Source organism: Neodiprion lecontei, chromosome 4 (genome assembly GCF_021901455.1).
Source record: "Neodiprion lecontei isolate iyNeoLeco1 chromosome 4, iyNeoLeco1.1, whole genome shotgun sequence".
NCBI lineage: Eukaryota > Metazoa > Arthropoda > Insecta > Hymenoptera > Diprionidae > Neodiprion > Neodiprion lecontei.
Genome location: NC_060263.1, coordinates 27679123 through 27704622, shown reverse-complemented (window position 1 = coordinate 27704622; position 25500 = coordinate 27679123). Strand labels below are relative to the sequence as shown.

Here is a 25500-nt window from a genome sequence, read left to right as displayed (position 1 = left end):
TAAGACGGGTATTTTTTATTTTTTTTTCAAGTATCATTAGATCTGTCCAAGGGGAAAAACCACCCAAAAGTTTACCTCCAGAAATCGGTTTTCTTAAGATTGCTCGATCATGACGTAAAATTTCATCGATGACATGAATTATACATTATTCACCATCAACAGCTGACGATAATAGGCGCAGTCTTTTTACCCTCGGGGCTTTTATCCCTTATTTTTCAAGGAAAACTTTGCGGCTGGTTCTTCCTCGTCAAAGGGCCGAATCACCAGATAAAAAAATACGTGCCCAATATTTTTTAATGTACCACAATGTGCCACACAATTTAGAAAACCGGCGAGGTGTACCTCGGCTAATCTCCATGTGAGACACGGAGTGAGCTTCTGATTGCGCAAGTTCTAATTGTCTTGCGCGAATCATCGATTGGACCTTCTGTTTTCTGGTTATCACTTGCTGAGACGAGGAGGTCGACGGCAAACGTGGGAGCAAGGGGAGGCGAGTGTCGGGGTCGGATGGTGTGAAGGGAGGGGCGGAGGGGGGGGGGGGGGGGGGGTAATGGGAAGACAGAGTGCCGGGTCGGGGAGGAGTTCACGGCGCAGAGAGATAATGAGAGCAATCTGCTCATCTACTAGCCTGCGATGTCTCAAGTCTTCTACCTCGTGTAGAAACGAACGATCAGGGGTGCTCAACGCGAATTTTGGCGATAGGTGTGCGACCACCGGCGGCGGGGGTTCGGCGTGTCGAATCGATGGTGCACCTGGCCAAGCCTGATCTGTTACCGAGTCAACCACACCGTTCATTTCCATTTTTCTCAGGACCCGTTTCACCGTGTTCAACGAATGGAATATCTGACTTATAGCGCCTGCTCGATCTTGCAAATATGACTCGAGCATCCCCCGCCTGAGAAACGCAATCATCCAACAACGGATCCGGTAAGCCATGTAATGCTCGTGTATAGTCGAAGCTTCTTCATAGGCGAAGTTGCCTCGTAGTTTTGAATTGAACCCTTTTTATTTGGGTGAAGGATAGAGGTTGAGGTTTTCTTGAATAAAAAAACTCTCGCGTTTGAGCCATCGAATTATGAATGTTTATTGGCTCTTGTGGGAAAAGCCTTGCGGCATAAAAACCCACGAAGTATGAACGTGTATTTTGTAAACGTATAAAAGTATGTGTCGATTGTGTATATGAATGTGTATATGCCGATTACAGCCCGTTTGGCTCGTGCCACCGCGATCTCGAGTTCGTTTCGTATTGTGATTTTTGTTTTATTCGATTCGATCGAATTTCGTATGATTTGCGTGTATGGGCACTCGGTCCCGTGTAGAATGAGAGACACTCGGGCCGTACTCATCTACCTTACTCCGTAGAGCGAACGTGTATGAATGATTGGTGTTGGTAGTACACCAAGAGCGCTCGGGCTCGTTGTATGATGGAAGGGTGCAAGACCCTTGGTATGCGTGTATGGGCACTCGGTCCCGTGTAGAATGAGAGACACTCGGGCCGTACTCATCTACCTTACTCCGAGGAGCGAACGATACGAGAGGATATTTGGGCCTCTCGTCTTTTGGTTGTGTTACGAGAGAACGCACGGCGTCACTCACGATCGTCACTAGACGGACGACGTAACTCGACTGTTTTAAAAAAAATGCGTGATGCGCGCTCGCCTCCTCATCTACGCGAGATTTGGCATCCCTGCGGAGACGAATCGTTCGAGCGCGGCTCGCACTCGAGATTGCAATGACACGGGCACAAAACGACGCTCAGGCACTGAACACCCTCCCCCCGTTGGGAGTGCTAACGAACAAAATTATGCAAATAGTAGTACATGTCATTAACCTTATTATAACTGATCCTTTTACAGCGATTACCTTAAGTCTAAAGTTGATATTTTATGCATAGAGTAAATAATTAATTGGAATATGACCTTGAAGAAATATCCTTGGCTTACATCTACATAGTATATTGACTGAATCTTGCGTAAGTATGAATCGAAAACTCGAATTTGAAAAATTAGAAAGAATCAATTGTAAATTTCAACTGAGAAGAGTTCGAAAATGATCGTTTTCGTTGAATTCTCCCGATAATCTCAAGCGCTTATGGGCAAAGCGCAAATCGATCTCGTGTTGCGTTTGTAGAGTCCTCGAGTTGTTTTTACGGTGACCACCCTGACTACGCCATCGTCTCCAGGATGTAGTTCCACCACTCGACCCAGTCGCCACTGCATACGTGGTGGGTTCTTGTCAATCAATAGGACTACCGTGTCCAGCGCGATATTTTTGGTCGGATTTATCCATTTCTGTCTCTTTTGTAACTCGCTCAAATATTCGAGTTGCCACCGGCGCCAGAATTCTTGTCGTGCCTTAGTGATTAGTTGCCACGAGGATATTCGGTTGTCTGGAACAAGCGAAAGATCATTTTCCGGCAGCATTGTGAGCGGTCTTCTAACAAGAAAGTGCGCGGGGGTTAAAGCAATTGGATCGTTTGGATCTGTGGAAATAGGGCACAATGGGCGCGAATTGAGAATGCCCTCAATCTCGATTGCTAGAGTAGTCAATTCTTCGTACGTAAACAAAAAATCGCACATGACGCGTTTAAGATGGTGTTTACACGACTTTACAGCCGCCTCCCAGATACCCCCGAAATGAGGTGAGAGGGGCGGATTGAAATGCCACTCAATTTTTCTGGTCGACGTAAATTCGTACAGTTGAGAACGGAAGTCTTCGGACTCTCTGACAGCGTAAAATTCACGAAGTTGACTGTTCGCGCCGACGAAATTCGTCCCATTGTCCGAATAGATATGGCCCGGAATGCCCCGACGACTGACGAATCGTCGTAAAGCCGCTATGAACGCGTCTGTTGACAGATCGCTTGCGATCTCGACATGAATAGCTTTAGTCGACATGCAAATAAATACGCAGCCGTAGACTTTAATGCTGCTCCGATTCCGATGTTTCTTTTCTTTTGCGAGTATCGGACCGAAATAATCTACTCCCGTGTGGTAGAACGGCGGTGCATTGTCTACTCTAGATTTTGGCAAGTCGGCCATCTTGTACGTCTCTGGTTTAGCCCGAAACCGGATGCATCGCACGCAACGTCGCACGACTTTACGTATTTGATTTCTGCCGTCTAGTATCCAGAATCTTTGCCGGATACTATATAATGTCGATTGGATCCCAGTGTGAAAGAATTTTTCGTGCATGTGACGAATCAAAAGGTCGGTTACGTGATGTCGCGACGGAAGAAGGATCGGATTTCTTTGATCGAGCGAGATATCGGCCTTATTTATACGACCACCGACGCGAATCAAGCCTCTCTCGTCGACTCGCGGATTCAGAGATCCGAGTTTTGCGCATTTCACCCTTTCTTCGGATAAAAGACGATCGATTTCGTCTTGAAAGTGCGCTTGTTGGATTAATCGAATAACGCGATACTCGGCCTCCTCAATTTCCTTGATTGTCAAAACGCCCTTGACATTATTGTTGGGTGAGAAACGTAAGCAGTACGCGACGACACGAATCAATCGTGTGTATGACGAGAAATTTTTGAAAATTTCTTCCGATTGCGATTGCGAGAACATGCACAATGATTTTTTAATCCCCGGTAAATCCTTCTGAGGCGTTACCGCGACTTGCGGCCAAACGGATTCGGGCTGAGTTAGCCACGCAGGCCCCCGAAGCCACGAGTCGTTATTTAAAAATTCCCGTGGAAATTGACCTCGCGATAACGCGTCTGCCGGATTCTGATCAGTCCGGATGTGCCGCCACTCCGCGTCTTTACTGACTTCCTGTATCTCTGCGACGCGATGTGCCTCAAACACCTTTAGGACGCTCGGATGTTTGTTTAGCCATTGTAAAACTATTGTCGAGTCTGACCAGAAAATTGTCTTGTCCACGCGAAAGCTCGTTACCTCGAGGACTTCGCGATATAAGCGAGCAAGTGTCAAAGCGCCGCAGAGTTCGAGTCGAGGGATGGTTTGATCTTTTAGCGGAGCCACCCGTCCCTTTGAGCAGAAAAGTCTTACGCGAATTTCGCCGTCCTGCTCGCAAGAGCGCACGTATATACAAGCTCCGTAACCCGTCTGACTCGCGTCGCAAAATCCGTGAATCTGGATATCGATTGGGTTATTTGTCGAAACGTATCGGTCAATCTTTAAATTGTTGATTAATGACAGTTGTTCCGCGAACGATCGCCATGCGGAATCTAACGCGCTGGGTACGGACTCGTCCCATGTAGTTTTTGCTTTCCAGCATCGTTGCATAATCACTTTCGAGGTGAGAATCACCGGACCGAGTAAACCGAGGGGGTCGAAAATTTTCGCGATTTCTGATAAGATATATCGTTTTGTGACCTTCTCGGAGGGCTCGATACGTTTCACCGTATAAAGGAAGTCGTCATTCCGCGCGTTCCATGATATACCGAGTGTTTTGTGCACAGGATTTTCGTCTGTCAGAAAATCGATATCTGCGGTTTTTTTGCTCAAATTATTTAGGGCCTGCGGGTGATTTGACGCCCATTGTCGAATGTCGAATCCGCCACGCTTCAATATTTCGATCACTTCGTCCCGAATTTGTACGATTTCCTCAAAGGTGTTTGCCCCTGATAACAAATCGTCGACGTATAAGTCGCGCGTTAAAACCTCGGCCCCCTTAGGATAATCCGCGCTCTCATCGCTTGCAAGTTTTTGTACGGTTCGTATCGCAAGAAACGGAGCCGACGACACGCCGAACGTTACGGTGTTTAGTTCGAATACGCGAATTCTTTCCTGTTGGAGCCAGAAAACTCGTTGGTACCGACGATCGCTGGGGGCGATCCAAATTTGTCGGTACATTTTCGCGATGTCCGCGGTAATCACAAATTTATAACTGCGAAATCGTAAAAGATGCTCGATTAGTTTCAATTGAATAGTCGGGCCGACCATCAGCGTATCGTTAAGCGACACTCCCATGCTTGTTTTGGCGGACGCATCGAAGACAACTCGGGTCTTCGTCGTAGCGCTTGTCGCCTTTATGACCGCGTGGTGTGGGAGATAATAACCGGGTAGCGATTCGTCGACAACGAGTGACATATGGCCTAGTTCTATGTACTCATTCATAACGCGATGATATTCCGCTTTAAGGACCGGGTCCGCGTTAAGCCTTTTTTGCAAGCCAGCAAATCGTCGCAAAGCCATAGATCGCGAATCACCGAGGTCTCGATCGGCGCTGCGGAACGGCAGACGAACGACGTACCGTCCCGACGGTTCGCGAGTGACGTTTCGAATGAAATGAGTTTCGCAGCTTGTATTTTCTGATAATTTTCTTTGACCAGCGTTTGCATCATCGAGCAACCAGAATTTTTCGATTGTTTCCTTTAATTCGGTTAGTTGGCACGACGTTCGTTTCCCGACCGTCGTGTTTGATTTTCCGCCGGCAACGGCCCAGCCGAGCTGAGTTTTCTGTAAGACGAGATCACAGCCGTCGCGGGACAAATCACATTGTCCGATCGATAATAATGACAACGTTGTCCCTGACCCGATGAGGATGTCGATCCTTCCAGGCAAATGGAATTGCGGATCGGCCAATTTTACATTCCGCGGTAAGTCGATTGATTCGCGAGGAAAGATTTCGTTCGGTACGTTATCAGCTATTTTCGGTATGACCAGAAACGTGAGAGTTTTGTTGAAATTATCGTGTATCGAATAAAATGTACATTCGACCGCGCCTTTAGAAATTGTATTTGCGTCGTCGATCATTCCTACCGCGATCGTGCACGCGCGTATCGGTAGTTTCAATTCTCTCACAAGATCCTCCGTGATAAAATGCGCTGTCGCACAAGTGTCTAACAAAGCGCGACGTTTTAGGTATTGACCGCGTGAGTCTTTGACGCGTATTTGAGCGCTCAGCATTAACTGCGACTGTAACGCCCTTGACGTGAAGCTGTATGTAATCATTTTGCTACATGTTAAATTTACCTTTGTTGTCGACTTAGGTGTATCCGATGGTATCGTTTCTTGGGTCGCATGGGTGGATGCAGCAGGAGATTCGTTGTGCAAAAGAGTGTGGTGAAACCTGGAGCAGTTTTTGCAATGCGTCGAAGTGCATTTGCCGCGGTGCGAGCGCAGGCAATTTTTGCAGAGCGATGAACTCTTGACGAAATTCCACCGTTGATGAACCGTCATTTTTTGAAATTCGCGACACTGGTATATGGGATGACTCTCCCGTTTGCACACTACGCACTTTGCTGACGTGCCTATCGCTAACGTACGCGCGCCATTTTCTCCGCGTCGTGTCTTGATTCCGCTTTGATCTTTATAATTCGGAAGCGGTCGTTTGTAATTGGTCTCTGTTTTGGAACGCGATACATCTTGTTCGAGCGTATATAAACGAAACGCGGTCTCGGAGACGAATTTGTAAATTTGCTCGAGCGTTGGCGAGGTGTCGAGATTGAGCGTCTCTTCCCACTTCACCCGAATATTGTTGGGTAACGCGCGCTCGATTATCCGGACTAATAAGTGTTCATCTGGTATCACGTCCAATGACGCGAGCATGTTCACGTGTTGGCGCATGTCGTCGACGAGTCGCGCTAAATCTTTATGTGTCGCCTTTTTTACCGCGGGCAACTCGAGGATCGCGTCGAGATGTTTTACTATCAAAATTCGAGTCTTGTCATACGAATCTAGAAGTAACTTCCATGCCGTCCCGTAATTTTCTTCGCTCACGTTGTAAATGAGAATTTTATTTAACGCGTCACCCTCTAGGCAATTTTTTAGATACAAGAATTTTTGTAATTTCGTTATGTCTTCGCGAGAGTCGATCATTGTCAAAAATGTATTTTTAAACGATAGCCACTTTTCGATGTTGCCGTCGAACCTTGGGAGGTCGGCGACCGGCAATTTAAGTCGACGCGTGCCGTCGATCGGCAGCGACGTCACGTTTGCTACACCGGGATGTTGTGGTGCTGTCGATGATAAATCTGTCTCGATTTTAGTTATGATCGCGTAGAATCGATCTTGCAACTCGTCGAAGTCATCGACGTTGTCACCGTCTCCGTCGGTTAATAATGCGAGTTCATCGTGTAATTCCTCGTATGTTCGAAATTGTTCTTTTACACGATCCGCCCGCATTTTTATGTTCGCGGGTTCAAAATCCGCGTCCTCCGTGAGTCGCTTAAGTTTGGTAATGTTCGCCTTTAAAGTCGCACGCTTTTGATTAATAAACTTTACGCGGGCAGCCATTTTACTGAGCTTGTGCGTACAAATATTTGAGATCTTCGAGAAAAAACAGGATACGACGTCTATGCGTTCGATGTCGAAGCTGGACTGATTTTCAAGGGTCGGCTCTAAGCCTCTTCCCGTGCAGCGCGTATCTTTTCGAAAACGCGCGCGAACTCGTCCGTCTTTCACCGTATAAGATCAAGAGAGCGAGCGCGGCCCGCGTCAAGTGTAAACAAACCTCCCCGTGCGACGGTTATCTTTCAACGCCTAGATATCGAGACTCTCATAACAGAAAACGAGACCTATGTTTTATACACGTGATTGTTGGATATATGCATGCTACGTTCTTCACACAAAGCGTGCGTTGGACCGAAATGTGTTTTCGACTACGTCGAACGTTATGAACTATAGAAAGACGTACAACGCCAAAGAAAATGTAAGATACGATATTAAGAATCGTGTACCGTTTGTGTACTTATCTTTTTGTAGATGATGATCGTTTTCCATCGATGGCGAACTGGGGGGTGATGAGTTTGGAGACGATGGCTGGCTAGTCGAAGAGTGTCACGATTTATTGAATACGATGCACGTTTGCACCTTTTTCTTCTTGTCCTCTATGCGGGCGTGTGTTCGTATCCCGATTCTGACACCAAATTTGTATAGTCGAAGCTTCTTCATAGGCGAAGTTGCCTCGTAGTTTTGAATTGAACCCTTTTTATTTGGGTGAAGGATAGAGGTTGAGGTTTTCTTGAATGAAAAAACTCTCGCGTTTGAGCCATCGAATTATGAATGTTTATTGGCTCTTGTGGGAAAAGCCTTGCGGCATAAAAACCCACGAAGTATGAACGTGTATTTTGTAAACGTATAAAAGTATGTGTCGATTGTGTATATGAATGTGTATATGCCGATTACAGCCCGTTTGGCTCGTGCCACCGCGATCTCGAGTTCGTTTCGTATTGTGATTTTTGTTTTATTCGATTCGATCGAATTTCGTATGATTTGCGTGTATGGGCACTCGGTCCCGTGTAGAATGAGAGACACTCGGGCCGTACTCATCTACCTTACTCCGTAGAGCGAACGTGTATGAATGATTGGTGTTGGTAGTACACCAAGAGCGCTCGGGCTCGTTGTATGATGGAAGGGTGCAAGACCCTTGGTATGCGTGTATGGGCACTCGGTCCCGTGTAGAATGAGAGACACTCGGGCCGTACTCATCTACCTTACTCCGAGGAGCGAACGATACGAGAGGATATTTGGGCCTCTCGTCTTTTGGTTGTGTTACGAGAGAACGCACGGCGTCACTCACGATCGTCACTAGACGGACGACGTAACTCGACTGTTTTAAAAAAAATGCGTGATGCGCGCTCGCCTCCTCATCTACGCGAGATTTGGCATCCCTGCGGAGACGAATCGTTCGAGCGCGGCTCGCACTCGAGATTGCAATGACACGGGCACAAAACGACGCTCAGGCACTGAACAGCTCGGAAGTAAATCCAAAACCCGGTTAACTAGACGGCAAAGTACAGAGGAGGTTATTCCAGACGGTAGATTCCTGTGTAGGACCAAATGCGGAAGCTTGGCACAACATACCCAAGTAAATAGAAATGACGGTAACTGGTATGCTTAAAGTAGAGTAGATCTCGTTCCTTGTGCCGCTTGCTGCACTTCTGCTTGCAGTTACATTCGCGTGCCTGACTCGCTGCGATTTTCTACTTCTCGGTATAATTCTCTGGTCGTGATCATCTTTGAAGTTTTCAAGCCGATGCATTAACCCGTGCACTGCATGGTACGCCAAGAACACTGCAAGTTACGCATTGGTTCCATTTCTTAGTTATCGATGTTTCTGTTTCATATTTCTTCACGTCATCGATCATGGTAATAACCGCGATTAATTGGCACCAGAGATTATATCAAATTCTCTTCTGCAATTGAGATGAATGAATCATTCAATCGAACATTATTTACATATTCCTGACAAAATAATAACACCCTACTTTGATGTCGCATAATTCTCTTCAATTTCAAATAAGTACTTAATCCAAAGTCAAAGATCAGCTAGATAGCCGATTGTGAGCAGCCTGAATCCTGCTCCAAATACGGCGAACTGAAAGCATTTTATTTTTTCATATAATTTCGCATCGAATATACTATACATTAAGTAATACCCACCGCAGTGCGGCTTCTTGATGACCAAGTAATGTATTTATCATCCAATATCTTAAATTGTGTACGAACCACGTATTGAAATAGATTATAAATATAATATACATATTTACAAAGTTGTCAAGAATGCTATTGAACATTTTCCACCATTTCATTTGGCCACATTCTTTTTCGCCTGCTTTGTTGGTAACCAATTACGAGTATGAAAGCATCAATAGGGTCTATTGAAGATACGGAGGTTTTCCTCGAGTTTCTTTTTTAATCAATTAACTTTTTTCCCGACTCACGTACGGGCTATCTTGGTTAACGATACGACTCGGGAAGGTTAGGCGGGTTTGAGTAGGGCGTGGATGTATCTACCCTGGCCGGTATACGATGGCGAGCAATTGTTGCGTTTTTCCATCTCTGACAGGTTCAATTTTCTTTCTTCAAGGGCTTGCGTGGAGTGACGTGTGATGCAAACGAATGACTCCAGGTAACTCCTAAGCGGTTTTTATCTCGCGTAGTCCGTTTACGTGGCGAACAAAGCTACGCATAGAAATCCAAACGGTGAACTAAAAGACCGACAATGTTCATTGGCCGAAAGTGTGAAGTCTCGAGTGTGAAACTCACCATCATTCGCTTCATCCTAGCCGCCTTAGCGACTTTACGAGGTAGCTTCCACAGGGAATTTTATTGCGCAATGCAACCCGTCGCAGCGGCCATATTTCCGCAGATGGTGGGGACCGTCGCCTGCACGTGGAAGGATCGCTTCTCGAAGCGTTTGGAAAGTCTATGGGAGGATACGGGGGTCAGATGAGAACCTTGACGAAGAGGGCGGTCACATTTAGTAATTAATGGCCGTGTAATCATTTTTCACGGTACCAGCGACGCTCCTCCGCCTCCGCCTTCCGATCTCAGTCCGCATGCCCTTCTCTATTGCTGTCGGAAGAAGAAGAAGGAGCAGACAACAGAGAATGGAGAGTGGCAGGGAGGCTTTGGCCCTTGGTGAAAAAATTCCAAGAATCAGTGGTCAACGAATCTGATCGCGGTCTAAAAAATTTCAGCGATGAGCTGTTTACCGATAGTTCGAGGAGATAATTAATGCCGGTGAACGCTATCTCCTAATTATCACGGCAAAAATCCCGACTTCTGACCTCATTGAGTCCGGTAACAGAACTTGACTTTTGGTAAGTAAGCGCCCTTGACCTGACAAGCGAGATATTATGGCGAGCGTGGAAAACGGTCGGAGAGATAAGCGCGTTACGGAGTGTACCGATAGCAATAACGGGGCCCTGTCATTGGTACCAATTAATATAAAAGTAAATTAGGCAGACCCATTGACAGATTTATACCGGTTGACGCAACACATCCATTAGGCGAAGGCGGTTCACCGAAAGCGGCGCGGCGTCTCGTCGGAGGCGAACACATTGCATCTCCCGCGTCGAGGCAGTAAAACCTCGAAATTTTTATCTGCCGTCGAAAGACAGGCTGGCCTGGAAATCGTCGAGCCCTCCTAATAATTATTATATGAGAATCTCCCCGAGAGCTGCGTTAGAAGATGAAGAAGAGGAAGAGGAAGAGGGAGAAGAAGAGAAAAAAAAAAAAAATTAAAACGGACAGAAACACGACTTACCAAACCTAATCCTTTCAACTTATTTCATATACACGTTTACACCGACTGATATAGCTGCCGGAAAAAGCGCGGCGGCACGCCCGATAGAAGAAGGGAAAAAGGGAGAGAAAAAATGCATATTAAAAGATTTATCCAGCGGCTTATTTTTAATTGCATCCTCAATCTTTTCGATTGACTTATCTACAAATATTTCCTACGATACCGGAAGCGACTGCCGTTCGAGCGAACGATCGACGCTACCGAAGACAGAAAAATACTCAAAATTTCGCAAAATACTGTACCTACAACAAATTGTTCAGAACACGTGACAAACTGCCGGAAGAATTTGTTCATCAACTAGAACCGAGCGAGTTCGGTTTTCATTTTATACCTCAACCCGCGGTCATATTTGACGAGCATTAAAAAATCATGGCCCTACAAAATGAACAACGGATCGTAAAACTCGAGCTCGGTGGCCAAATCCTGCGGCGGGCCGTTATGCGATGCATGTATTGTCGATTGTTTACCAGCGCCATGTTTTATCGCTTTGAATTTATGTTTGCAATATAGGGGTCGAAATACGTGTGATTGACAACTCTTTTCGGTAGATGATAAATTATTTTCTGCACGTATTCGCGATTGATCCGAACCGTTTAATTCAACCCATATCGTCGAAACTCGATTGCTCCGTGGCGAAATGATGGACTGACAATGAGTGAAACTGATGCAAAAATGGCCTTATCGATTTTTAATTTAAAACCACCCGATTACAATTTCGCTTTCAGGCTGATTCTATTTTACCAAACATATGAGTAGCTCAAATGTTAGGATGCATCCCGAACTAAGAGCATTGAAATCTCAAAGTGACCCTGCGCAGGATGGAAACTTCTTGAAACGCTTGGTGAGCGAGAAGTTTAATCGTTCCAAATTTAAACCGAGACAAAACGAGCCCCATTTTAGCGCCGAGTAAAGTTGAATTTTTATTTGAAACACGGCTAATGTCCAGACCACAAGCCAGATGCCGGAAGTCTTGAGCGAAGAGTCACATCCGTCTACCATAGTGAGACACTTTGGCCGTTGCTCATTCTTCTGATCCGTTATTTTCGAATTATCTTCACCTCGTTTCGTCCCTATCGGGACTTTTTTTATAATTCATCGTTTATGATCGCCTCCCTTTCACCCTCTCTTCACCACTTGCGGCTTTACGGTTATTTTTTCAACCGGAGGTACGTTTGTTTTTCTACGCCGGAAACAGCTCTACTCCGAAGGACGCCTGAGCTGCGACGTCTTCACGCGTATGGATAGAAGTATACACACATCTCAATGTGCATAATAAATACATCAGGTTTATGCCTTAATCAAGCGAACGATATCCACTCCCGATTTTTTTTTTCCAACATGCTCGTCACATAATTACTAAACAGGACAAGATAGACTATCCTCGACTTGCTTTCTCGCCAAGCAACGGTGGTATTTGATATATCGGGTCTCGTAGTTGACCATTTTTAGATTGTATGAATACCGTATAAAATTGTCCGTGATATCTGCGTGATTTTCGCCATGCAGGAAGCATCGATTACTGCAGAATCAGATAAGGAATAGTTTGGGTTCGCGGTCACTCATCGTGAAGAACCCTGTATACATATATATTCCGATTTAGCTGGAACCTGGATGAACAGTCATTGCTGTCGCAAACCAAATAATGTATTACAAACTTTATGGAAATATCGTGGTAAGAAATGGAATGTAAACAAATAACGAATGCACAGAAGACGTATGGACGGTAAACGAAAGAAGTTCAAGACGCGTGTCGAAACGCGTTAGTGCGTTACTAAAACTACACAGAAAACCAAGCTTTATTTAACCGCTTACTCTGTTACCGAAGTAACGGTAAGATGTAAAAATGAATAAGACAGGGAAACGACAGAAGGGACGGATCCTCACCACCCGACAAACTGAAGTCGAAGACGAGAAAAGGCCGGGAATTTAATGTTCGAGGTGCCAGAATAGTCTCGCTCCGAGAATGAATTCAAGTCCTTCTCATCTCCGCCTTGTCTTGTAACGCGATTGTTGGTCTGTGAAAGCCACGGCTTGATCAGATTATTAACAGATAAAGGCCGGCTGAAAGACGCAGAGTATACGGAAGACAGTCCGCGGTTTTGGCGCTGTGGAAACGGAGAGTGCCGAAGAACCGGCTGCTCACTGTCACTTTGCAGAAATGATTGGCTGCTGGGAACGAGTGGGGGAAAGAGAATTATGAAAATTACGCGAGAGTTGGGGAGAAATGAATGACGTAACTGGGATGCGGTGGTGAATGGAATTGAATTTGACTTCGCTCTCGGTGAGAAGTGGCGGCGCGACAAAAACAGGGCGTTTTAACGGTGTCTTTGCGAGTGTAGCCGACGAGTCTTGTGGCTTAACCCGAGTATTAATTCGGCGAAATGACTAGCCACGAGAAACAGAGCCAGCCGCAACTTTGTAAATTCTCTGGATTCTCGAAAGTGGGCGATAAATCAATATTTAAAAAAAGAGAAGCCGTACATGCCGCGGGTACACACATGTGGACCAACGTTACGACCTAGAAACACGATGGAGAAAAACGTGTGTGCATCCTATTAATAAACTCGGGGGTACCCGGCTCGCTAGCCCGGCTGAACTTCTTTCTGTGAAAGAACTTAATACCAGCCACTTCTCGGAAATGAAACCCTGAGTTATTTCAATTTTTATTAGCCGTCGGAGGTGTGGAAACGATTCTTTTTCCAAGTGCGCGACGCGCTTCTTTTTTTCTTTATCTGATTCGAAATCGAGTTCAAGTTCATAGATTAGTCTCGTATTTTTTCTTCATCATCTAGCGTCACAATTTGTCCGACCGCAACTGTGACACAAAGGCTTATTTCACCGTGCAAGGTAAGTCCTCACTACTCTGCTACAGATGTTCATACGAAATTATGCAAATTAAGATCCGATTAAGCAGCCACCCGCACCCTCCAGGTATATTCTCATTCTTTTTCTCTTGGATCTTCTCTTCTCGGTCCGCAGACTATGTACGGCCTACGCGTTGCGTTATGGGAGGAATGAAAGGATCAAGTGTCACCTAGCGCCATCAATTACAACTCCGTACTAGGTAGAAATAGAATGTTCAATTGAGTTAAAGATCGCGCTCTTGTCTTGCCCCGGCTTCGTGGTGGGTCATGTTCCGGCCCGATCGTCCACATCAGGAAAGAAACATCTTTTTATAGTACTCTTCTTTCAATAGTGATAACTAACAATAACGTCGCCAGCACTTTCAATACCCAGACATTTATAGGAGAGCTGTACGAGCCTGCGGACAGATCCAAGGAATAAAGATCTCGCTACGGACGCGGGTGTTCGTTCAAGTTTTATATTTACTTTATTTATCATGTTTCTTTCTTCTTTTTACTTTCGGTGAAACTATAGCGTCGCTTCGTCGTTAAGATAGGAACGTGGCCGATAAAAGGTAACGGTTTTAAACGAGCTTTTCTAGCCTATAAATTTCAACTTATCTCACGTAATTGTTAAGCGGAAATTTAAAGCTGCTACTCCTTCCCCCGTGCATAACCTAATCGCCAGCCGATCATGAATACCGCAACCCTTTCGTCATTTCAGTACGGTAGCAAGATTCATCGGGGCTTCCGTTTAAACCGTCCACCCTTGGTGACAACAACAGATCGGAAATGGTTCCATACGCCGAGGATGCTGCAATATCGCATCCCGACAGTTACGGCACCACTAAACGCGTCATGTTGCACACGCGAATCCCTAAACCCAAATCGAGGATTACCCCAACTAGTGACCCTTCATCTACGGAGTTTTAATCTCCGGGCAAGCGCAGCCCTTTCCTCCTTAACCCTTCCTAGGGTTCAGCCGAGGGGTGAAGATGGATCCGCGAAAACAGGGAACCGCTTGCATTAATGCCGGAGGGTATTTTATTGCACACAACTCATTGGAAAACTTCTACTCCGTGGTAATAACGGGTGATAATGACTCGGGTCGATGATCAGATATTACAAATTCAAAAGAGATCAGAACTCGATAATTTTTTTTTCTTTTTTGTTCTTTCCTGGACGGTATCTCGTTTCTTCTTCATTGCCTACGGACACGTTCGAAGGGGTTGGATTTCCCGGGGTAATAAATGGGGCTCGCGCTGAGTACATATACACTGTACGATGCGCACGTGCCTCGAGTAGAAAGACTGATAACATAACCGGTGCTCGGAAGAAGTGACTATCGATGTCGTCGCTCTTCTTCCGATCATTCCTTCCAAGAATCGTTCGAGATTCCAATGAATTTCGTATACATATATACTATATACCTATATACTAGGCATGGAACGCTAATGATTGGAATGTATTTACCCGTCAATACAAGAAGCCACTGGTCGACCCTTGACCAACCATTTACCAAGTCTCTGACTTGACTAACTTCTGGTCTTAGTTGGACCGCTATTTGCATATTCAAAAGCCGTAAATCCATCGGGAGTGTGGAAGGCCCGTGGCTCCCATGTCTCTCCACCCCAAACCATGAAGGGTAGTTTGTTGGGAAACCGGTGTCTAACTGTTCATTAGCTACCGTGACGTCGACCACCGCTTATACTCCTGTACCGCCTACCTTGGAATGTATTCACCCAAAATTAGGATACAACATGACTTGATGGGAAAAACTATGATCAGTCTTTGTTAACAGGGAATTTCGTATAGGTTCAAAGAATCATGCTTCGGTCGTTTTTCCACGGAAAATATTACCGTATTTACACAGTATACTGATACTCCAAAGACGCCGATAATAAAAATAGGGAGAGTTGCTTGTGACCAATGCATTGGAAACTAGACAGGTTCAGACAAGTTACAATATTTTTCTGAGTATTTTTTTCCAGAGTGATGGAAAAAAAATTAATAGCGTTCAGATCTTCGGAAATCAGAGTAAGATTGTGAAAAAATCACTGAATACCTTCAACCCTTAAGGTTCTTCTATTTTCAGAAGACAGTATCGATCGCATGTCAAGAACAGAAGAAATTTTCTCAAAAATTCTTTCGACCGATACACCCCTGAAAAAATGGTGACATTTGCCATGTGTGAGCTCAAAAGTTTTTCGAAAATCAAACGCTACAGAGCATATCCTCACAAAAGCAAATTGCATCTACGTTTACAGAATTTGTCAAAGCTAGAGTTGCACAGTGATTTCACGAGTCAAACAATGTGACAATGATTACGAAACCGTTATGATCTTACACTGTGTGTTGTGTGTATAAATTATGTTTGTAGAATGTGAGCGGGCGTAGCAAAGAAGTAATCTCGGATCTAAAGTCTCAAGCAACAAACCACTCCAAAGGAATATATTAAACCATTAAGCACAGAAACATGTGGCCGCTGAGCTGTTATTCCATAGGTACTGGTACGCCTAGTTGCACTTTGCCCATGTACGAGACCGATATATAGGCTGCACGGAATAGATACATACTCTAATAGTTCCTTCTTGAATAATGCAGCAGACAGCATATTTGCATCAAACTTGAAGCAGCTCCTGCCGCCTCCACCCACGCATAAATGATAATTTTATTACCCGCCTAAGGCGGCTGCGCTACTTCTCAACCCCAAAAACGCAATTTAACCGTTCGAGAAGAGACTTTAGACTCATAATAACAATGCATCGGACCATTAACGACACGTTGGCCGGATAAGTTTGCCGGAATATTTGAATGAGCAGATTCACTCGCGTTATCCCGATCCCCCCGCACAACAGTAACAAAACCAAGTCAAAACTTGTATCATGCAGAGCTCTCTCGAGACACATCCACGCCAAAAACTGTCCGTAAACTACCGAGCCACAAGCATACTCCGCTTACTATAAACCAACACATTAACATCGCGCTGCACTGTAGGTACTCCTCGTTCCGAGTTACAGCAAAATGCAAATTGATCGATTAGCGCAGGTAACGCGGTTGAACGATTTCGCCGACTCGGCAGTTTCCGATCCTGTTACAACCCCAACTGGGCGAACATGCCCCCCGCACCCACATCAGACCAAGGAACGGTACAGATGCGCTTGTTTGGATTTTTGCTTCACTTGATTACGCCGGGGGGCATCGCTCGCTGCCGGGGGATCTTCCACTTTCTGACTCACCCCGGATTCGTTAATTTTACGCGAATAGCGCTAACCTATTTTGAAAGCTTGTTATCAACCCGCGCTTTGCGAGGGGACCTGAGAGAATGGATAAGCACAGTCAGAGATTCGCGAAAAAAGGGGGGCAGGAAGAAATCTTTTTCCGTTCATTCACCCGTGAACCTATCGCTTCTGTCCTGGGACGCAGCGTGATGACGACGATGAGCCGCAGTGTAGCTGGCACGTCGAATCGCTGGGACAAGCAGGAGCATTGTTACCAGGAAAGGTATCGATAACTTACCCAGTCCAAAAACCACGCACTCATTCATGGTTCACCGTGCCAATGACAGGGTACGTGCAGTTAATTCATTATCGCACCGTGGGAGGCCTTCTTGCTCGGAGCTCACTCGAAGGGGTCACGGCATCCCGTGCAGCAACTCGAACACCATAAGGGTTGATTGGCATGATTCACCCTTGCCTCGACGAATCGGTAGAGAATTACTTCTTTCTCACTGACTTTAACGAGCTTGGTTGTAAAATCCCAATTAGAGATCGCCACCGATCGAAGTGCACCAATTGCCAACCGTGCGGAGGTATGATGCATCAATCGAGTACACGTAGGCACATGAAAAGGTCTCAACTCACCGCGCTGAAATCAGAAATATCAAAAAATGTACTCGCTTAGCTCGTTTGGTGCGAAGCTGTTGTTACGAAAACTCAAAAGATTCACCACTGGGTTCTGCAGCGATTCCATGGCAGATACGATAGCGAATGAGGAAACGTCGGAAAAAGTTATATGGGATAGACTAGCTTGCGTGCAGTTTGACGGGCAGCCCCCGTGGCAATCTCGAACAAAACGTTTATCATTGCAATCGCGTGACTTTACCCCCCATCTTCCTCCATCTTCTCCCTTTTGCGCTCCTCCTCAGCCAATGCTCATGAAGAGCAACACTCTTGTTTCTTGCCTTGGGGCTCTTCGCATAAGCGCCACCATGACGCAAATACTTGCACGATACTCTTCCATGCCCGTTGTAGCTTCACGTATGCAAATGCAGCCCGTCAATTGCCCGCGTATCGGAGCAGCCGTGCTCTGATTTGAATAACCAAATCGTCTATTTGCGTTTATGTTCCCGGCACATGTGTGGATAAATGTGTTGTCCCGTTCGTCTGAATACGCGTGTAATTGTCTGGCGCAACTGAAACCCAACCTTGCGTCAACGATGCATTTCAAACTTTTTGCACGACTATGCAAGAAATGAACTTTATTTTCACCACTCACCATTCGAGTGCTTTTTTCTCACGTGGGAATCGATCGGACGCGGGATGAATGGGTGAAGTCGATTGGCGTGAACCGCTTTTGTGCCTATTGTGCGAAGCTGCTGCATTTCGGCAATTAAATCATTAGCAAGTCACAATATAGAAATTAGGAATAATGATCGGCGAGTGACTCTGGAAAACCCATCGAACGTAGGCTTGGCAGCTTGTCCCTCCTTCCCCTCTGCTCGATCGAGAATGGATCTGGGTGTGAAGAGTTTTGAATTTCCCATGGCATGGTGTGCCTGGTGAAATCGAGGCTCAATGACCGTCAGACTTCATTTACATACGGTGGGTCATATGAAGGGTGAAAAGGATGGGGGTGAAATCCGCTTCTGCAACGAGTGTCAAGGGCTCTTTGCACGGCGTCTTGTCAGTGGTTTGAGAAGACGTGATAAATGGTGTTCGGTTGATCTCACGCACCGCCGGTCAATTTATCGGAAACATTGGAATCGCCGATGTTCTGAAATTTTATCATCAGTTTTTCGATGCTTGGAAATACGGTTATCGGGGAAATAATTCAGGCGTTTATCTTGTAGCCGAATATTATACGTGAGGGTGAGTACACGCGGACATATATTACGCTGTGCGAGAACGAATGTGGTGAGTGAGAGAATCGAGGTCGCTGACAAAGTGGTAAATGACTGAAAATCAAAAAGACGATTTACTCGCGGACACGTATTCATTTGCTGGGCTGCCTCGTAAGTGTCGAAAATTAAGAAGAGTTATGCTCCGCCTGGCGTTGATGGACGATCTTTCTTCGGCCCCCGAAAGAAAACTTCCTCCGGCCGATTGCCTCGAGCCTAACCAGAGTAATGTAACAATTCTTCATTATTCATTGGCGCATTGCTTCCTAATTAGTCGTTCCGAAGTTATCTCGTTTCGAGACATTCAGCCCCTCGTCCCACCGCCAAAATAACGAAATCTGCTTCCTTCGAGCGCCGTGGAAGTAGAATATCTTTTTTCTTCACTCTCCCACACCAAGCAAAATGCTTTGCACCACGGCCAGCAGTCTGGTCGTTATCATTTTAACTTCTAATGGTACAATGTATAAGGCACGGAAAAGGGAAAGAGTCGGTGACAGGCCTCGAGTGACACAGAAAAAACTTCCGGACGTGCATCTCACGCGACTAACTCGCACGCACTTGTCGCGGTATTATAGGTAGCCGGTATGACGGCGATACGAGAGCTTATATCCAAAGACGCAGGTGCGTCGCGATGACGAGCGAGGGCAAAGAAGGGTTCAGGCTTTTGTCAGTAACTGTTGGAACAGTTGTGTGTTTAGGGTCTGAATGAATGACCAGTTTTAAATAAAGCAACGCCTAAACAAGTATGAAAAATATTCGTTGTACCCCATCTGTTAGCAGCCTTTGAAAGGACATTAGTTACGTTTTAGTTCGGCTAGGAAATTAAGTATTAAAAAATAGATTTCACCGTTATCATCTTTGGTTAAGAAATATTCTTTGAGAAGTTCTCGAGAAGAAATGAAACTCGTTAATACTCAGTGATAAAATGTTAGTACAAGAAAATATTTCCCCGGCTCAATTAAATTACATTCACAGTTTATGTGGGCTGACAATTCGTTCTATATTTGTCATGAGTTACGCTCCATGCGCAGCGGGGAAAAAAGGAAAAACTTGGTGTTTGAAGGCAGGGTGGGACTCGTTGGGTGGCAGCCTGAGTCGTACATCAAGCTAGCTCCGGGCTATGTCACCGTATATATACGTACTTTTGATCAGTTTAGTTTGGACGCTGTTGAGCTTTTTGCCAATTTTTTTTCCCCCGCAAGATGACAGCTGGATAAACGTGATCCGAAGCCTGAAGCAGCGCTACGCCAAAGTAATTAATCGAGTTCTCCGTGTCAAGCACCCGGTGTAAAGACCTTCGTCAATTTTTTGGCTAAACAATCGGGCAAGCTTGATTCAACAACCTCGACGTTCATAAAATCCACTCTACAGGGATAACAATTTTCATTTCGATGTAATCATCGGATTCGTTATCCGGATATTATCAAACATCACGTCTATCTCTATTTTCACTGCGTTATACAGAATGATTAATTGATGTTACCAGACCGCCGGACTATATTCAATTCGTATCGGCCAATATGAGGAGAAGCAATATTGCATCATGTAACCGAGCAAATATTGAGGCAACGGACGCAAAAATCGATATAATATTTGCATAGGAAATTCTATGAGCAGTAAATGAACTCATAAAATTTGGCTATTTCAATCTGTGCGTCTATGAAAATATGCTGGAATAACTTCGATCGCAATTCTGTGTATCGTGATTAAATTTTTTTTTTTAAGAATAAACACTGTGCTCCTGCTGATTAAAACGTTTCATAGAAATGGCAGTGAAATGAGCAGAAAACCGGTACGCACTTTTTGGATCGATAATATTGCAGGAGAAAAGCTGGCTACGTGTCTGCGGTTAAAAAGCAATTCATTCGTACGGACATCGACAGGAGAACGGGTGACATGAAAACACATAAATCTCGATAGCTAGTAAAAAGTTAACGTTAAAACTCTGCCAACAGCGTGCAATCCGGTCTTAAAAACTTGCCTTTGCATATACGGAAAGTTGTAAAACAACACCCGTTCAAATGTAACTCGGAGTAAAAGCATTCCCACTCCACTCGAGTCTCTCTACTAGTGCATTTTCCGAGCTGCATATGCTCTTGTAATAAAGCGAAAAACACGCGTTGTACAATGCCGGAACAATAGAAAGGCTGTAAGCCGTACTTTCCTCTCACAGAACTTGAGCGTCTCCGCTGCAGCTGTGCTGCATGCTGTAATGACTTAGCAAAGATATGCAGATGCACATATATGCAACTGGAACCTTTCCAAACGCATTGGCATTTTTTTTAACACATTTATTAAACTACCTACTGTCGATTACATTTTACTAACTTTCATATCATTCTAGGCAGTGTGATTGGAAAAATTTTGGACAAATTTTACTGCGTTACTAACATTCTTTTTATTCAATCTGAGACTGTGGAATTGCAGGCAGTGAATCTCATATTGATCGTCAACTTTATCTGTACAAGGTCATAAAAATAGTTTTTTCGACTAGGATTTATTTCAGCACGATACTCCCCAAAGTTTATTCATTTGATTTTATTACCAAGTTAGGATTTGAATTTATAGAGCGTAAGGAGTTTGATATTCCGGTATACTTACTAAATACTGATTCGAAACAAATTGTCGAACATTTTTGTGAAACTAGAATGCCAGATGAACAGAAGAAAAAAGTTACGCAAGCCGATGATTATTAATTTCAATAAGTTATAGTATAGTTCAGGATAAAAATCAGAAACAGAAATTGTGCTTTGTAAAAAGAGCCACAAATATTTCCAAAGTTATTACAAATTCAACGTACTTGTAAAACAGAGTTCTTGTGACCCGTTTCTTTATTGGGAGATACTTTTTGAAGCGAGAACTGTTACACGTAGATAGATGTTGACGTGTCCCTTGGAAAGGAAGAAAAATCCGCAACACGGTCGGGGACCGGGAAGCTCGGAAAACGAAAATAATTGTTGACTTTCGCGACGTCGCGACGCTCCCGCACACCGGCGCTGCGGCGCTGGGAAGACCACATACCGCGAGATGTCCCGTATATCACCGGGTGCTGAGTGCTCCCATAAATACCAGATCATCGCCGGGGAGCCTCTCCCAGCCTCCGCGGTCCCGCGGTTGTTCCTAGGAACGAAAGTCTAGACAAGCGAGGCATACCCTCGTGTTTGCGTTACGCCGCTATAGCGAGACAGCCACACGCTGCGTCACGACTGCCTTGCTCGGCTGTTTGTTTCGCAAAATGTCTCCATCCGAATGTGCGGAAAAAACCAAGAGATATGAATTACTGCCCACTGGATACGCCCCGTAGGATCATTCCGTACCGTCTCTTGCTCCGTTGGTTTTACCGGATTATAGAGAGTTTGGCCAAAGTCCGCTGCACGAAGTAAGCACACGAAACGCGCCTCGTAGTAAAACTGGACTAACATAAGATTATAGTTCCGCTTTCTCCAAACTACACGCACCCTGTTCGACTGTTCGGTAAAACGAGGACGATTGATAAAGTGTCCGGGTTATTTTTTGAATTTCCTGTAAACGGCCAGACGCCCCAGTTTCTGTGGCGCCTACCGGAAAAAAGAGTCTCCGGCGGATGAATCTTCTTTTTTTCATAAGATACTCAAAAGCTTCCTTTTCAACGTTGTGGAACAAATCTCTGTTGTCCGGTGAAAACATGAAAGCGACAAATTGAACCTGATAAAGATTCAATTCCCCTCGTCTACCCCATACATTTGCAAAGTTATACTCGCACGAAACTTGGAGCCAGTTTTTTTTCGGCTCAATGATCGTCGCGCGAGTAAGAGCCGGAAATCATGCTGGTCTCAACAATTCACTTGCAATTGAGTTTACGCTTGTAAAACATAAGGATTGCCGAAGGAAAGAGAGAAATGCAGACTTCTGTCAACTTTTGCACCCAGGTAAAATACGGGGGCTAATTTCCAATGATGCTGCCACGAACCGTGAGCAAGACACTTTTGATTCCCACGGATCGGAAGTTCGCGAGACTCGTGCCGCGAATGCAAAATTCGATTGAAACCAGTGCACTCGTAGTATCTCCGTACTTCTGCGAATGTTCGCAGCGTTTAGCTAACCTTGTTACAGGAACGTTTCAGCATTCATCGACCATTGACATTCCAGCCACGAGTCGTAATACTACCAAAATTACGTGACGTCGGTCTCGATGACCTTCGAGCGAATTACGGAATCATTGATGTGGCCCTGTTACATTATCTTCACGGCTAACGAAGTCTGCAAAAGTTTTCTCGCGACAATAAGGGTTTCTCCTTCGTTTCAGCCGACCCGCATCAGTCACTCCCTGTAGTAATAATCGTTGAATGAGAACTTCAGCCGACTAGTAATAAATCCCCGCAGCTGTAGAACCGTTCCCCGCAAATGGCCAGAGCTAAGAATTACCCTAGTCATAAAAAACAGGGAGTGCTAACAGCATCAGTGAAAGGTGAAGGAAACTATCTGGAAGACACCGCATGATGAAGTCAGGATGGACGGTTTAATATTCAGAAGGTGGTTTTTCGGAAGCGAAAACTTTACCCGGGCACGCATGGTACAGGGATCCGCAAACGCAGCACGGACTAATTAAGTAATCTTTCGGAACTCCGTTAACTCCGAGGTTCTCCAGCACAAGTAAAAGCTGGCAATACTTTCGTTCCTACGAGATCCAACAGCAAAGTAAAGTTGTCGGCACGTGGTCCAGCATGCGAACGAACTAGTATCCCGTTGTACTTTCTCCGGCGGGTGTTTTGGCTTATCTGTCTTCGAGCAAATTTTGCATGATATTTGCCAAAAGTGACGCATGATAAAAATTCCGGGAACCGGTCAAAGGCTGTCAGTATAAGGGACGAACAAGGGTGCAAAGAACGACGTGACGTTCACCCTCTATACATCAGCGTCTTTCGTTTAATCTCCTAATGCCAAGTAGCGAAGTGCTAAGCTCAGACACGCATCTAAAGGGCTGATGGAATGGCAACAATTAAGTAAAATTACGCCAAGTTTAAAGTTCAAAGCCACCCTAACGAGTCAAGGGACTTCCCGTAGCTTCCCTTGCGTACCTCTTTACCGACGATTATCGCCTGGCCGAGCTAATCTAGAGCCGGCATAAATAATCTCCAGTACTTAATTTCCCTCTTTGGGCGCCCTGCTACTCGCGTTGTCTTGTTATATATAAGGTGAAACAATTTGTCTGCCTGTGAATTTCGGAGGAAATTCCGCGCCGATACTTCGCCCTCTTTCGGATGACATGTCGCTGGGATGAGCAGGAGTCATCCGTCGTGCAGAGAGCAATCACAAGAATTGTTTTCAGCGCACGTTGCAGGCCGGTTTCTGATGCCGACACCCCTCACGGACGAAATTTCCTCCCTTGACCCTCGTCATGACTCGACGTGGTAGATGCAGTTCAGGTGCCATCAGTGTAGCATCCTTCGCGGACGGTGACAGCCAACAACTTATCGTGGCCACTGGGTTCGGACCCGCACCAGGTCGTTCGCGAGTAGGTATCGCATTTCCCGTGCGCGGGAACCGGCTATTCGGCACCATCTTTGTCCAGCCGAGGGGTCGTCCGTCTTCCGCCTTCCTTCTGACGAGAATTGACGGTGACTAGGCGTCACTTCGTCTCCGCCGAAACGCGTTAACCGTATTCTTGACAACTGCGAAACTGGACCCTGCTGCTCTTTTCGTTCCCGGGACGCGCGATATGTTGAAAGAGACCATTTCGTAGGGATTCCGAAACTGAAAGGGATTACAACGTCACTAAAAATCAACCCAAACATTCTAACTTGACTTCCTCGTAGTCTCTGGCGCTGCACGGAGCCTAGGAACTGGTCTTCGGCTATGAATAAGGCAGCCGGTAAACCAGAGTGATTACGGGTATAGTATACGCGTTCAGTTCGAGAGCAAACACGTAGTGAAATATCGGGAATTTCGTGGTTCGGGGCTAACTTTCCTGTACACAGATATCGGACCTTTCGTCACTTCAATGATCAGGATCACTAATTAGCTTGTTAGCGCTCCGATTGTCAGTCGCGAGTCGATACCTTCTTCCAATACGAGGAGGAACGTCAACAAGAAAGGGCCATTTGAAAAATGGAAGAGATTGTTGACGCGGGTCTGCCGGAAGGACAGAGGGAGCCTTCATTGATCACGTCCCTGTTTCGCCTGCAGTGTAATCTGTCCGCGGAACGTCCAGAGAGTACAGGAACGACAAATGTGCCAGCCCCGTTGTCCGAGTCTTCCAGCTCGTTTTCGTCCGAGCGTTGTATTGGTCTGGTGCAGGACACGAGGTGCCGTGGGTAAAGGAGGGTGAGCGAAAGCGGTCCAGACTTCGATCCCCGCGTTGTGATTGGCGCGTACGTGAGACGAATTCCGAGGAGAAGGGCATACGTGCATGCCACACCCGGACCGCGAGGTTATCACGGGGTTGTCGGGGTGCCAGTTGGGCAGGGAGCGGAACCAACGCTGTCTACGAGACGTTTCTTACCCTCGTCCGACTCTTTCTTGAAAGACAAAAGAATATTTGGAAGAATCTTCGCC

At 45.6% G+C, this 25500-nt stretch overlaps 2 protein-coding genes across 2 annotated transcripts in view; both read right to left on the bottom strand.

Annotated features, from left to right (window-relative positions):
- The window catches only part of LOC107219892 (cuticle protein 19.8), a 230372-nt gene that overhangs the window by 118835 nt on the left and 86037 nt on the right, over nucleotides 1-25500 (bottom strand). The window lies entirely within an intron of this gene.
- LOC124294100 lies at nucleotides 2082-7208 on the bottom strand. The gene has a single exon (XM_046737964.1). The coding sequence runs from the start codon at nucleotides 7206-7208 to the stop codon at nucleotides 2082-2084; it is 5127 nt and encodes a 1708-aa protein (XP_046593920.1).

Coding starts and splice junctions, on each gene's coding strand:
- LOC124294100 (XM_046737964.1), bottom strand. CDS start 7,208: ATGGCTGCCCGCGTAAAGTTTATTAATCAAAAGCGTGCGACTTTAAAG.